This window comes from Caretta caretta, chromosome 2 (assembly GCF_965140235.1).
Source record: "Caretta caretta isolate rCarCar2 chromosome 2, rCarCar1.hap1, whole genome shotgun sequence".
In the NCBI taxonomy this organism is placed as follows: Eukaryota; Metazoa; Chordata; order Testudines; family Cheloniidae; genus Caretta; species Caretta caretta.
The window spans coordinates 60,582,048-60,597,776 of NC_134207.1; the positions used below are offsets into that span (position 1 = coordinate 60,582,048).

At 39.4% G+C, this 15,729-nt stretch overlaps 1 protein-coding gene across 9 annotated transcripts in view; it reads right to left on the reverse strand.

Annotated features, from left to right (window-relative positions):
- The window catches only part of C2H8orf34 (chromosome 2 C8orf34 homolog), a 360,017-nt gene that overhangs the window by 286,512 nt on the left and 57,776 nt on the right, over positions 1–15,729 (reverse strand). For all 9 annotated transcript variants that reach the window (XM_048840887.2, XM_048840893.2, XM_048840888.2 and 6 more), the window contains exons 5-6: positions 8,667–8,695; positions 1,214–1,386 (exon numbers count right to left, since the gene is read on the reverse strand). In XM_048840887.2, the coding sequence (XP_048696844.2) occupies positions 1,214–1,386; positions 8,667–8,695 (202 nt within the window). The remainder of the gene's footprint in view (positions 1–1,213; positions 1,387–8,666; positions 8,696–15,729) is intronic.

The following is a 15,729-nucleotide window of genomic DNA, read 5'->3' on the forward strand; positions in this document are numbered from 1 at the left end:
AGCATTTGAAAAAAAAAGTGTGAATCACATTTGGAAAAAAACATGAACCCTTTTCCTTTTGTTACAAACAGTCCACTTTTGTCATTCTAATCAAGTAAAATGTTCTGCTTGTGAAAACTGAATGCATTTGCTGTGATTGAGGTACATTAACAATCTGATTTTTCCCCCTTCAGCTAAGAGATAACTGAGTACAGTGAATTATCAAAAGCTATTCATTACACTGAATATAATGTTCTCCTTGAGAAAGAGCTTAGTTCCAAGATGCTAACTGAAGAACTGAACATGAGAAATAAAATGGGGGGGAAGGGGGAATTTGTTGGTGATAAGCCCTGTAATAATATAAAGGAGCTGCTGTTCCCCGTCAATTTTTCTTTTAAATGAGGATAGTCATATTTGTTCCTTTTTCTCTAGGATAGAATTAGCAAACAGCTACAACAAACCACCTAAAGAAGAAGACAGCTTAAACTGTCTCATCTGAAGTACCAATCAAAACATTTCTAAAATCATGCCTCCAATTCCATAAACTAGGGTGACCAGACAGCAAATGTGAAAAATCAGGACCGGGGGTAGGGGGTAATAGGAGCCTATATAAGAAAAAGACCCAAAAATCAGGACTGTCCCTATAAAATCGGGACATCTGGTCACCCTACCATAAACACATATACACCTAACTTTATGCACATAAATAAAGTTATGGGACTACACATGTGCATAAGCATCTACAGCAGGGATCGGCAACCTTTCAGAAGTGGTGTGCCGAGTCTTCATTTATTCACTCTAATTTAAGGTTTCGCATGCCAGTAATACATTTTAACATTTTTAGAAGTCTCTTTCTATAAGTCTATAATATATAACTAAACTATTGTTGTATGTAAAGTAAATACGTTTTTAAAAATGTTTAAGAAACTTCATTTAAAATTAAATTAAAATGCAGAGCCCCCTGGACTGGTGGTCAGGACCCGGGTAGTGTGAGTGCCACTGAAAATCAGCTCACGTGGTGTGCCATAGGTTGCCAAGCCCTGATCTACAATATTGTGCCCAATATCATTAAATCCCTACTACATATTTTCTGGTTGCTGGTATACTGTATATGGAAAATAATACACCTCACATTCTTGATCCTTAAAACTGGACGTTACATAATTTTTAAAAATTAGAGAGTTTTTTGCAATGAGATTTTCAGGAGTCATTAACTATAAAAGCAAAACCTCACCTTCCTCCAGGACTGCTGCTGCTATCCTCACTATCCCATTGTTCATTTTTACTTCTTGGTACTGGAGGTTGCAACATCTCCGCAGCCAATGGATCAGCATCATTCTCCTCGCGACCAACCCATTCTCCAATCACACGAGGTCTTAGAAGAGGAGCATTAAAACCTGTTGTGTCCTGAATAGAAACAAAAGCAAAAAAAACCCCAAAACAACTCTACACTGCTCCTTCTCAGTGATGTTTATAAACTGGAAACAGGGAACAAACAAAAACTTACTGCTTCACCTCATGTATTGATTTTTTTATTAGAATAATACAGGAGATTAAAAGGTCAAAAGCCTGATCCAATGCCCACGGAAATCGGTGGAAAGACTCTCATTAATTTCAGTGTACATTGGATTTAGGCCCTAACTCCAGAGAGGTTTTGACCAGCCTTGTACTCAGAACTGGAGCTGAGGAAATAAAATATTTTTTGGCTCAGCTGCTGAGCCTATAAAACAAAACAAATCTTTTCAGGTTGAACAAAATGTTTTGTTCCACCTGTGAGAATTTTTCTGTTTATTTGTTTTTTAGTTTCATTTTGGTTTTGGGTGTTTCTTTTACCCTTTTTAAAGAATAAATAATTCTAGCTAACTTTAAAAATAAAATGTCATTTCAAAACAAAGTTAAAATGCTGTACTTTAAAATGTTGATATGAAATGTTTCAATTTTTTTAAAAAAGAATTCTCTTTTGGCCATAATTACTCCCCAAAGTTATGAATAGTTTTGGGCTACCCAAAACTGCATTTTTCAGCAGCTAATTATTTGTCTGAAAAATTTCATCCAGCTTCACTCAGAACTTCTCTTCATTTTTCCCTTTAAAATCCAATAGTTTTGAACAGGAGTGGCAGGTGTCCATCACTACTGATTTGGCTTTAAAACTATACATTCTTAATAAACCCCCTCCTATTGGAAGCACCACTGTTTCAATTATGTTAAGCAATGAATGAGGTCACTTGAATATTGAAGAACACGGCGAAGATGGTATATTTCGCTTTAATATCATCTCTCTTTTGCATTATGAATTCAGTGTGAAAATCTTACTGAGCATGGAAATTAACTGAATATTTTAAAATAATGTGCCGGTTTTTTGTGTTCCATATTTTCAAATCCACAATTAAAATATTTTTTTTATTTGGCTGACATTCAGTGCATTGCAATAGGCAATAAATAATGTATATCGTGTATTACCACTGTGATAAACTACAATTTCAAAGCTAGAAGTCATATTTTTTTGACAATTTGCTTGAAGATATATGGTGGAATAACTAGTACAAGACAAAAAAAAATAACTGGGCATTTTAAAAACTTTACTGATGTTTCACAGCATCACACAGAAACAAATGGCTCATATGATTACGTAAAGAGTTTGTATAAAAGTACTGCAAAAGCCTTTCCCATTTTCTCGGTGTGTGTCCTTATGTATACAGTGGGAGTTGATGCGGAATAGCGATAATTTGAAGAAAATCATTATGCTCCAGAATTGCCATTTTGAAATGATGTGATGGAGATAGTTATCCTGCACTCATTGAATGCCATTTCTAGGACAGCAACGAAACTTAAAATGCAGTGCTCCTAATTAAGATATATTATATATTCTGATCTGTAACGAAAGACAGTCATTTTAGGAAGACAAATCCTTATGGCCCTTATTTGGCTCTGCATCCCATGAAATAATCCTACTGTAAGAACAACACAGTTCTAATAAATGGCATCTGGAGAAGCAGCAGCAGGATGATTATTTAGATTCACAATCATATGTTTTTGTCCTCCTCAACAACAAATGATCTTTAAAGGAACACTAAATAATTGGGATGACTAGTTTAAATTATAGTAAATGCAAAGTTTGAAATATTAGCAGTTATTCATAATATAAACCACCAAAGTGTTCATAGTGTTTGAAATCTGTAAATAATGTCTATCCAATTAACATAAGGAAGCCAAATGTAGGAGTTAAAAGACAAAACTTGAAATTGAAAAGATTTCAAATGCCAGATCCTATATTCCTTGATCAATTTTGTGTGTCTGTGTGAGCATGCAAGCGTTTTGTTCACATAACAGGTGTCTAACTCTGCACCAGTCTAGGGTTTTCCTTACGTAGGAGGAAATCCTCAGCTACCTGTTCAGGGCTGTTTTAGGGCCACTTGGAGTGGCACAGAAGACCTTAGAAAGAGCCAGAATCTTACCCTGTATGGGAAGGGATGTTTTTGAATTATATCTATATATCCAGCCTGCAGTTGGCTTCCATCCATTCCACCCATCAACTTCCCCAATGCAGAGTCAGCTGTAAAATCTGGGTCTTAATCTCTTTTGCTCTTTAGCTATTATGATTTGTATTACCATAACACCTCACCACATTCCCTCACTCCACCTTTTACCCTATACTTCTGTAAAATGTATGTTTGCCACTGTCTTTTTCATGTCAGTTTAATTCTGCCCAGAGTTTCCCTATAGGCCCACTGAAATCATTGTTTAGGTGGTGACATTTTACTGCAAGGTTGAGATGACATTGTAGCAATACTGAAAACTATCTTAAAATTGAAAAGCTAGTAGTTGAAAAGGGAGACAATTGTATGGGGAAAACAAAGTGATTTAGCACATTTTAGGATCGCTGCCATTTTTGTTGTGTGGTACTCTTAAATTTTTCAGAAATTTGTGGAAAATGGTTTTTTGCTGTAGGAATTGTGTTGTAAAGCAGTCAGGTAGCATAACAGTCACCACAGGAATCAGGGGACAGTGGTCCCTGTCACTTGACAGATGTAATCCTGACCCATGTCATGTGACTAGAGGGAGGAAATAAAGATTAGTATTTTTCTAGTACTACTGTGTGTCATGCCGTTATTACAGATAATGTTCCAATTACAGAGTTTCTGAAAGTGTGTAAAGGCCTCATGGCCTCTCTTACCCCTCGGAAGTGCTTGCTAACAGTTCCAACTGCTCTTAGCCAAAGGAGAGAGAGTGAAAGAGAGGGGTAATTTATAGTTAGCTAACAAATTGGTTTTATCTGCTGCCTTATATTTTGCTGAAAATTGTGGATTACCATAAGGAAAAATTGAAAAGACCCTTAAAAATCCACACTTTTTTCAGACTCAACTTTCTCCTGTCCCTACCTGCAATATACATTGTGCATTTTGCATATGACTATTTAGCACATGAATGCTGTTTTCCCTTTTTATGCTGACTTCCATTCAAACAGTTGGAGGTCCTGAGCCATCTTATATCACAGCATTTTCAAGCTCAATTTAATAAATAAGTTTAGCAAATCACGTTATATCTTGCTTCCATTTTAAAACTGAGTTAGATCAACACATCAAAATGTCAGTGACCTAATTTATTTCTTTCCTTTCAATCTTACAGCCCCTCACAGTAAGAGTAGTAAACAAGAAGTCAGAGAAGATTGTATTGAGAAAACTGTGGCATTATTTGGAGTGTTCCTTAAAAATGATTGAGTAAATTAAGATACAATATTTAATTTACAGTCAGGTTTTCACCTGCATCTCCCATTTAAACCTTGAAATGCTAGCCTGACGAGTACCTTAAAGGACAAACAGGATACAGAATAGTGTGTCCTGGAGTTTCCAGAGGATAAGTAGGAATTTAAGAGAGTCAGTCTGTAATCTTAGCCATATGCATGTATCTTCCCATAAGGTTGGGGAGGAGGAGAGGGAATTGTGTCCAATTTGATTATTTAAAGTCATTGCTCGAATCCCGTCAGAATGCTCCAGGACACTGTTCTGGCACTTTTTTGGGGAGCCAGAACAGCAACTCAGCTTTTCTAGTACTTGTGTTCTGCCACTTCTCGAGTGCAGCACTCACCCGTTGTTTAAAGTTGAGATTTGTTCTCCTCTATAGATTATAGTTTAATGGATCCTGTATTTATGGGTGCAGTATATTTGTATTTACAGGATTAGAAAATGAAAAAAGTATCTTTGAGATAGCACAGATAAAAAATAGTCTTAGAAAAAAACCCTAATTGAATGTTTTAATATTAGGCTGGGGGGTAGGGTGTCAAAACTTATGTACTGGGCCACCTTCACCCCTGTGTAACCCGAATCACTGACTCTTTGGTATTCTCCAATTACTAACTGTTACTGCTAAAAATGAGTGAAACAAAGGAATTGGTATGCACTGTTGCCAAATCTCACAATGTTATTGAAATCTCACTTTATCTGGAGTTTTATGTAAAGCCCCAATCCCTGGAGGCTTCTGATTCAGAATGTTAGCTTTATTTTTAAAAAACAGCCCTTACATTTCTGAAGAAAAGGTTGGAAATGCCAAAAAAGGTCAAAAAACAAAAGGCAAATAAAACTCCCCAATATATTATTGTATATTAATATATTATTGTTCAAAAATCTCATGACTTCTGAATCTCTCGTGATTTTGGGGTCTTACTCATTACGTTTTGAAAACATTGGGTTAGCAATACGACTATTACATCTCATATGCATAAAACTGCATTTGAAATTAGACATTTTCATTGTAAACATATCAGACCAATATCAAGTCTCTAGATTGTAAATGTACTTGGCCACGTTATTCTCTGATGCAAGCTAAAACAAGGCACTTGAATTGCCTCTGGAATACAAGGACAGGCAGAGGGGCCACATGCTGGTAGCAAGTATACTGGAAGGCGGTTGCAACTGCAACCCTGCAATTCGTATTCCATAAAGCTGAGGATCTGGAGCTAGCAGTGCACTCCCGAAGTGGAAGGTTCTGCCCCAGGAGAGGATGAAGCAAAATACTAACAGCTGATTCAACTCATTCTTCTGGGCAACCAGCAGGACATTCTCAGAGTCCGGGCTGCATTTCAAGCTACTCTTTCCTAGTGGAACCTAGTGATATCAGTGGTTCAAATACCATCTGCCCTTTCTAAAATGTAAATAGCACCCAGAATGCAGCAGCCCTCACTGGAGGAGCCAGAGAACCAATGCATGAACTAATCATACTTCCAGGAACCCTTTTGGGCAGTGCTGGCCCTAGCCTTTGCAACGCTGTCTGTGAAATAACATGAACGGAGATGTGCAATTAGTGTTTGTCTATTACCCACCCATTGCCTATAATTACCCATTACCCCACTATTATTAAAATTGCTATTTAACCTGAGTGTCTCACACATTTAAGATGTAGCTATGAATAAATATTGAAAATATTTTCAAATAATTTAATTACCTTTAGTAAACATATCCAGGGCTACACATTTCAGGAAAGGATGCAACTTGATTTTAAATAACTAATTAAAAGAACAGTTTTCTAATACAGCACTCTTTAAATAGTGTATCTTGAATTCTAAAAATGCTTTAAAACTGAGTGAGTTTTTTATGTTCCCCTGTTATATTGAGCAGGGTCCTTTGTGGAATCCTAAGACTATGATAGCCAACATGCTCAGGCTCATCCCTCCTCCTGTGAAGTTGTGTTTACTGCTTCTTTATGAAAATTAAACCAGACAGGAGAGGTTTTATAGTGCTGCAGAGACATAGAGCAGCTTTAGGGATAATACTGTTTTATGTTTAATACTGTTACTGTACAATGTTAGAGGGTGACTCCTGTAGTTCAAAGGTCAGACTAGATGATCATAATGGTCCCTTTTGGCCTTAAATCTATTGATCTGTGAATCACAACACCTCTCCTTCAGTTTCTTTCTGTGCACACTCTGCCTGCTGCCTCTTTGCTTTCAGTGTCAGCTTTGCTCCTGCTCTTACTGGGGAAAAAAAAAAACTTCTTGCAGGGGCTAGAAAAGGGTTTATCTCACCAACAAAACAGTAAAACTAACTATACACAAAGTAATTACTCTGAATAAAGAGGAAAGATATGTAAATTAATCTGTTTTAATTATAGTAATTTTAGGAATTTGCGACAAGGTGAGTGAGGTCATATCTTTTATTGGAACAACTTCTGTTAGTGAGAGAGACAAACTCTGGTGACCTGAAGAGCTCTGTGTAGCTCAAAAGCTTGTCTCTCTCTCGCCAAACAGAAGTTAGTCCAACAAAAGATATTACTTTACCCACCTTGTCTCTCTAATATCCTGGGACCAGCACAGTTACAACTACATTGCATAAAAAAAAATTAATGTAATTTTCAAAGTGATGGTTTCTCTTTATTTTTTTCCACTTTACATATTTTACTCAGAAACATATGATAAAGCAGATGCAATAATGTAAAGATGTGAAACAGTTTGCACGATTGAAAAGTAGACAAGGATTAAAACAGAATTTCAGAATGTTCTAAATAAGCAGTTAAGTACAGTACCAAATTAACTCCATTTTTGCTGAAATTTATTTAACAAATCAGTATCTCAGTAATGTCACCAATACATTGCTTCCCATTAAATGGTGATTTTCACACTGAAACATAACATTTCAAAATATTGCATGTTTTGAGGCAAAAAGAGGTCTTCATCAAGATGAAATATAAGTTTCTTTAGATACTTCCTCAAAAATAAAAAAAAGTGTGTGGAATAATGAATTCTCTTTCACTTAAAATGCTTCTGTTCTTCAACAAAAAAAGTGACATTTCACAGGTTTATGACAGCCAAAACAATTATGACTGGTTCACTCATTTCAATACAAACTATTCACATTGTCAGGGTTCTAATAGCAGGTCTTTTGTTTTTACATTTAACAACTACTACTGGACACAGTTCTAGATGTGTAAAAAGTAAGAGTAAAGGTCCAAGTCCTGAAATGCTTATAAGCACATGCTTAACGTAATTAACAGGATTACTTGAGTTTAGAATGCATGTTACCATTAAAAAGATCAGTGCCAAAACACACAAAAGGTGTGAGTAAACACCATCATTTGTAGATAGCAGCCCAATATCCCACATGACTCCTTGGCAATATCCATCATGCTTCGCTGAAACCCCTGTCTTGGAAAAGTCTCTCCATCACTTTAAGTGGCCAGAATTGAGGAGCTCATCTTATACTGCAGGCAACTGTGAACTTAGTTTTCATGTTGTTTTTCTGGCATGTGCATACCTAATCAGATTTGGGGCCAAAGAATACTTCTAAAGATTTTCACAAACAGTATAATTAACTTAAATTTTATAGGAGCTACCCAAAAATATGACCTCAAATCAAAAATACTTATACTTCTCGGAAATATTTAGCTTTAGATATCCTATTAAATTATCGCTGTAGACCAAATTAAGCAAAATAAGATGTACAGCTCAATAACTTTTATGTGGCCTGAGCTAAACCCCATTAAAGTCAATGGGAGACTTTCCGCTGATGCCAGTGGACTTTCGATCAGGTCCATAACATATATGAGCCCTGTCAATGGCCCTTAGGTACCCAACTCCCCACTGAACTAAATAAGAGTTAAGCATACGTGCAAGGACTGCAAAATTGAACTCTCACTGCCTAAAACTACATAAAAATCTGCCTATTTGCACTATTCATTAGGTACACAATATCTCTTACCTTCTCAAGTTCATCAGAAATAGCAATGCCTGAAAACAAAGCAGATTTTAAAAAGCAATTTGAGAAACATTCTTTGTGGAAATGTATTTTGTTACAGTAAGTAAAACAAATTTTAATCTTGAAACTTGCATAATTCTCTTCTTGCAAATGCAGTCTGTTATATTATGTTCCATTAGTGAACTTGACCAAAAGCAATGTACTATAATTTTCTTCAGGTGCAATATAATCAAACTGAGCTTTCAAACAATTATGAAACTCTGGAAATTTGTAAAAAGAAAAGGAGTACTTGTGGCACCTTAGAGACTAACAAATTTATTTGCTCAAATAAATTTGTTAGTCTCTAAGGTGCCACAAGTACTCCTTTTCTTTCTGGAAATTTGTGGCTGTGATAATGGACTGGCGAAAAGCTAAAATTTGCTTCTATTTGTTTTCTAAAATTAAAAAAGCAATTTAATATTTCTAGTCTGAGCACATTATGATTCAAATCCTGCTTTGACCAACAAACATCCACACAGCATATGCATTGTATCTGCCTGCCATCAAAAGGCAACATAAGCCTGACTCTGCTCTACTTTGCACTTGCAGGAATAACTCCATGAAAGTCAATGGAATTAAACCTGTTAGAAGAGAATTAAGTCCAGTGTCTTGCAGGGAAGATCACGCTACTAGATAGGGCAGCTCTTCCAAATCCTGAGGAAGTACAACATGGCACCTAATTTTCTGATGACTTACACTTTCGGCTGATAGCAACATATACAGTTGCCTGCTTGAGGCTTCACTATGTCCCATTTAGATCATATCTGTGTGCATATGGTGTAGGCTGCAGTGTGTTAGACGTGCATAGCTGCCAGTACAACCCCATGTGCTATGAAAAGGATGCTGCTCATCCTGCCTCACTATGTCATATGCAACACCATCCTGCACCCTTTTCTCCTGGCATTCCACTGAACCCGTAGAGTGATTTTGCTCTAAACCTCAGCCAAAACTTTTGGGGGATGGATCACTTGATGATTACCTGTTCTGTTCATTCCATCTGGGACACCTGGCATTGGCTGCTGTTGGAAGATAGGATACTGGGCTAGATGGACCTTTGGTCTGACCCAGTAGGGCCATTCTTATGTTCTTATGACTGTCATCTAAGACTTATAAAGTGATCCTGCTCTCCAGTATAGGACAGCTCATTTTATAAGCTATGCATTATACATCTAGGAGCAGATTTGAGAGCTAAAATTGTTCTTTATCTTTGTAAATTTACCCTGGGGTTAGCTCAGTCTAAACTTATTTCCAATAATACTGCACACAGTTAACAGCATGTTATTTTTATACCATAGGTGTATGATTTTTTACTTTATTGATAAATTTTCAAATATACCAACATGTTGCTACTTTTCATTTTAGATGACTTACTTTTACTGATTTGTTTTTAAAACATAGTGAAATACAAACAGAACTATAATTAACATTTTAGGACCTGATCAATACATGTTAATGGAACATTTTTTCAGTCATTCAGTGTTTACAAATTAAATTCAACAAAATGCACTTTGTCTACCCCAACAGCAATTAATCTGTTTTCAATACCTTAAGGCTTTTATTTAGTACATAACTACACTACTGTCCATATAGTATGTGGAGCAGGAACTTGTCCCAGTTCGAGTAACATATGCCATGAAATCCATTGTTCCTCCCTTCACTCTCACCCCCGAGTTGTGTGGGTGTATGCAAGTGAAACCAGCTGCCCAGAAGTAAAGAGTGAAAATGAAATGTAGCTGTCTCTTCACCATGCACAGCTCTGTAAACCTAAGTAAGGATTTCCAAAACCCAGCTCTCCATAGCATTTGATTTTTTCTGGAAAACTAAAGCTAATCCAGATATTATGATCTATCCATTCAGACACTCTACATCTTCTCAGCAACTTTCAATGATTTTTTAAACCAGTTTTTTTGCCCTGTGAGCAGTCCCCTATTCTCCTGCTCCACATGTCCAGTCACTAATGTTGGGTCTCTTGAGCCAGAAAGCAACGCAGATGGACTTCTTTTCATTGTCGAAAGCAATCACAAAAGAAGCAGAATCATTACAAAGCCCAGGATGACTCTATGACTAGGAGGCAGTGCTGGTGCTAGCCTATTTGGGGCCATAAACAGGAATATTGTTGCACCCTGACAACACATACTAACAACTAACAGGGGGCCCCCTTGAGCTGTGTGGGGCCCTAAGCAATTGCTTAATCTGCTTATGCCTAGCACCGAGGAGGGTAAAGTAAACAAGAAGCAGAAGGGCTCCATACCTGCCTAAGAAGGGGTTACATTCTGCCTGAGGAGAGGTTATGTTGCAAGACCCTAGGGAAGAGCTCATTCTTAAGCAGGAAAAGAAGAGACCATGGCAGGAGTATAAGGAAGGAGGAGCCACATGGAAGTCAACATAACTTGGCTCCTGTCCAATGTCCTAGAATCCTGAAGATAACAATATACACCAACGTTAGGATTCAAAGGGTTAATGGCAAGAGCATTTCTCCATCCAGATTTACTTCTTAAGGAATTTTCCTTGAGTTTAAATTCAGGGAACTAGAAATGACAAATGTGAAAATGATAACATACCCTGATGTTCCCATTATGCCAAAAGGAAATCATTCTATACTACAAATGGTCAGGTTTTCTGTTTGCAGGATTCCTTCCCACAGGATACCTACTGATTTATTATTTCATTATAAATATGCTTATAGGCCCTAATCAGGGATGAAGGTCCCATGGTACCACGCCCTGAACATTAAGTAGGAAAAGTTACACATGTACCATAGCTGATGATATCATAAGATATAAACACAGAACAAAAAAAGCAGAATTTTAGGGATTCATATATTTGTAATCACAGGGCCAGATCCTGAAGTCCTGTCTCATACCTACATCACTCCCTCCCTATGGCAATACAGGAAAACAAGAGAGGGATTTCAATGAGGACTTCTTCACAGAGATCCTCCCACATAGCTTTTTTCATGCATCTTCAAAAGGGGCAATGTGGACAACCCTCAAAGCAGGCAGATCCCCCAGGATCCAAAGGATTCCAGGGCCATCTGAACTGATGCTGGGCCCCAGTGACTTCTTCTAACTCCCTAATAGCAGAGCTTGATTGAAGTGTTGCTAGCAGAGACTTCCGGTGGCTATGGGTGCTCCCTGGACAGGGTGAATCATAACCACCAAACAACTGTATCTGAGTTACCACAGTTACTTCCTTAACTGTTGGCAAATACTGACTTTTTGTTGTTAAAGCAGGTTATTTTCAAAGTAATTTATTTATTTGAAAATGACACAGTCAATTTAAAAACCACACTTCTGTTCATAACGTTTACTCACTATTGTTGCAATTAAGTCATAAAATTCTGAAAACTGATAAAATTAGAGCAAAAAACATCACTCCATTTTCATTACCTTGTGCATTTGACACCATTTTCCTTGTACAGCCTATCAAATTCCATTGTTTGTGTGAATTTTTTTTTAATACAGCACAGGGGAGAGAACACACATTTTAAAAAATAGAAAAATATGACTGTAAAACAAAAGATTGTCAAGTAGACAAAGGGATAAACCTGGTATATGAAACTATTTTAAATTCATTTATTGTAACTGGTTACATTTCAAGTTGATGGTGTCAGTTTAAAACAGAATTATTTGTAAATATGAAATCTAAACACATACTGTTAAGCTGAAATCAAACGATTATCACTTAATTCTGGTCTTTCAGACTCTGGCCTCTGAATACAATTTAATTTAATATAATCTAATCTAAAAACTAACAGAATTTTATGTTAAAGATTCTGAAATATCTTGTCTTCTGACATGGTACAATGCCAGATGTTTCAAAGGGAATGAACAGAACATGGCAATTAACAAGTGATCCATCCAGGGTCGTCCAGCCCCAGCTTCTGGCAGTCGGAGGTTTAATGATACCTGGACCATGGAATTGCATCCCTGGCCATCTTGGCTAATAGCCATTGATAGACCTATATTCCATGAATTAATCTAATTCTTTTTGGAACCCTCTTCTACCTTTACCTTTTGGGACCATTGAATTAAAAATACAATTGTGTATGTGTTATTGTGATCTGTATGTAACTTCTTTAGGAGACTGACTAATGCAACACCTGGAAAGTATTAGGAACTCCAAAGCCCTTTTGGGGACAATACATGTGAAGTGTATATCCTAGAAAGTACTTGGAAGGAAGGAAATGCAAATCCAAAGGCATATTCAAAGGTGTCTCACAGGTATTTGTTGCATTCCTTCCCACTCCCAGTTGAGCCCTGTGTATGCTGTAGAGGGGCTAGCAATGTGCCTGTGTGTAACAGGGTGAACTTACCCCAACCCTTTCCTATGCAGTGTGGGGTAAGTGGGCTGAGACAGCCCCATCCCCATGCCCCTACTGGTTATGCCCCATATGCAGTACCAGTATAAGAGTGAGCAGCTCAGCTAAGTGGGGGCTCACTACCAGAGAGGAAGGATGTCCGCTGCAGGCTCCAGCCTCAGAGTCGTCGCAGCCCCCGACTACAGAAGCCAGAGGCGCTGAGACCCTGGCAGACTGCTGCACTGGGCAGCACAGCATGGGGAGGAGGTGACCAGCCCTCTCTGAATAAAGAAGTGGTTCGGGACTATTTAGAAAAGCTGGATGAGCACAAGTCCATGGGGTCGGATGCGCTGCATCCGAGAGTGCTAAAGGAGTTGGCAGATGTGATTGCAGAGCCATTGGCCATTATCTTTGAAAACTCATGGCGATTGGGGGAGGTCCCGGATGACTGGAAAAAGGCTAATGTAGTGCCCATCTTTAAAAAAGGGAAGAAGGAGGATCATGGGAACTACAGGCCTGTCAGCCTCACCTCAGTCCCTGGAAAAATCATGGAGCAGGTCCTCAAGGAATCAATTCTGAAGCACTTAGAGGAGAGGAAAGTGATCAGGAACAGTCAGCATGGATTCACCAAGGGCAAGTCATGCCTGACTCATCTAATTGCCTTCTACGATGAGATAACTGGCTCTCTGGATGAGGGGAAAGCAGTGGACGTGCTGTTCCTTGACTTTAGCAAAGCTTTTGACACGGTCTCCCACAGTATTCTTGCCAGTAAGTTAAAGAAGTGTGGGCTGGATGAATGGACGATAAGGTGGATAGAAAGCTGGCTAGATTGTCGGGCTTAATGGGTAGCGATCAATGGCTCCATGTTTAGTTGGCAGCCGGTATCAAGTGGAGTGCCCCAAGGGTCGGTCCTCAGGCTGGTTTTGTTCAATATCTTCGTTAATGATCTGGAGGATGCTGTGGATTGCACCCTCAGCAAGTTTGCAGATGACACTAAACTGGGAGGAGAGGTAGATATGTTGGAGGGTAGAGCTAGGATACAAAGGGCCTTAGACAAATTAGAGGATTGGGCCAAAAGAAATCTGATGAGGTTCAACAAGGACAAGTGCAGAGTCCCGCACTTAGGACGGAAGAATCCAATGCACCGCTACAGACTAAGGACCAAATGGCTAGGCAGCAGTTCTGCAGAGAAGGACCTAGGGGTTACAGGGGACAAGAAGCTAGATATGAGTCAACAGTGTGCCCTTGTTGCCAAGAAGGCCAATGGCATTTTGGGATGTATAAGTAGGGGCATTGCCAGCAGATCGAGGAACGTGATCGCTCCCCTCTATTCAACATTGGTGAGGCCTCATCTGGGAGTATTGTGTCCAGTTTTGGGCTCCACACTACAAGAAGGATGTGGAAAAATTGGAAAACGTGCAGCAGAGGGCAACAAAAACGATTAGGGGACTGGAACACATGAGTTATGAGGAGAGGCTGAGGGAACTAGGATTGTTCAGTCTGCGGCAGAGAAGAATGAGGGGGGGATTTGATAGCTGCTTTCAACTACCTGAAAGGGGGTTCCAAAGAGGATGGATCTAGACTGTTCTCAGTGGTAGCAGATGACGGAACAAGGAGTAATGGTCTCAAGTTGCAGTAGGGGAGGTTTAGGTTGGATATTAGGAAAAACTTTTTCACTAGGAGGGTGGTGAAACACTGGAATGCGTTACCTAGGGAGGTGGTAGAATCTCCTTCCTTAGAAGTTTTTAAGGTCAGGCTTGACAAAGCCCTGGCTGGGATGATTTAGTTGAGGATTGGTCCTGGTCTGAGCAGGGGACTCGATGACTTCCTGAGGTCCCTTCCAACCCTGATATTCTATGATTCTATGATGTCCCAATACCTGCGGACACCACAGGGAGTTCGAAGCCACCAGGAACAACCCAGGCAGAGGAACCCAATAGTCGCCCAGACCACAGAGTCATGGTAGGAAGTAGCCCAGGGCTACCCTTATAGACCCATACTTGACGGGGCCCGCCCAGGCAGCTTATTGCAAGCTTGACCACTGAGAAGCACTAGACTATGAAAAGGTGAAGGAGGCTATACTTGATCACACAGGCATCAGCCCTGAGACATACCAAACAGTGTTTCCGTTGAGAGTGGTACCCTTTGGGGGCTATATGAAGAGCAGTGGCCCAGCACCTCACGGATTACGCCTGGCTGTGGCTGAAACTGGACAAGCAGTCCAGAACCCAGGTAGCAGAAGCCATAGTCCTGGAGCAGTTCACTCAAATCCTCCCAGCCGGGGGGAAGTTTACTTGGTGGCCAAAAGTGGAGAGCCACGGGACTGAAAACCAGAAGAGTTGAGGGAAAGGGATCAACCAGCCTGACAAAGTCCGGAGGATCCCAATGCCTGTCTGAGGCCCCGGCCAACCACCTAGGCACAACTCAGTGGCCGCTTGCCACCCGAGTCTCATCCCAATGGGATGAAGACCCTTGGGTGGGGTTCGGGTTGCTGAAAATGTACTCTGGCCACAGGGACCTGAGACAGTTATGAGCATGGCCAAGACAGGCATTTCCAAAGGGATTGACCCTACATGGATTGCAATTATAGACAAGCCTGGGTAGCCAGTCCACAGGCCCAGAAGATGACCCCAGAGAAGCTTGGGGTCCCTGTGCATGTAAATTGGACACCCTTGGTGGCTCTCATTGGCTCCAGACGTAGTCAGACCCTCATCCAGAGCGAGCTAG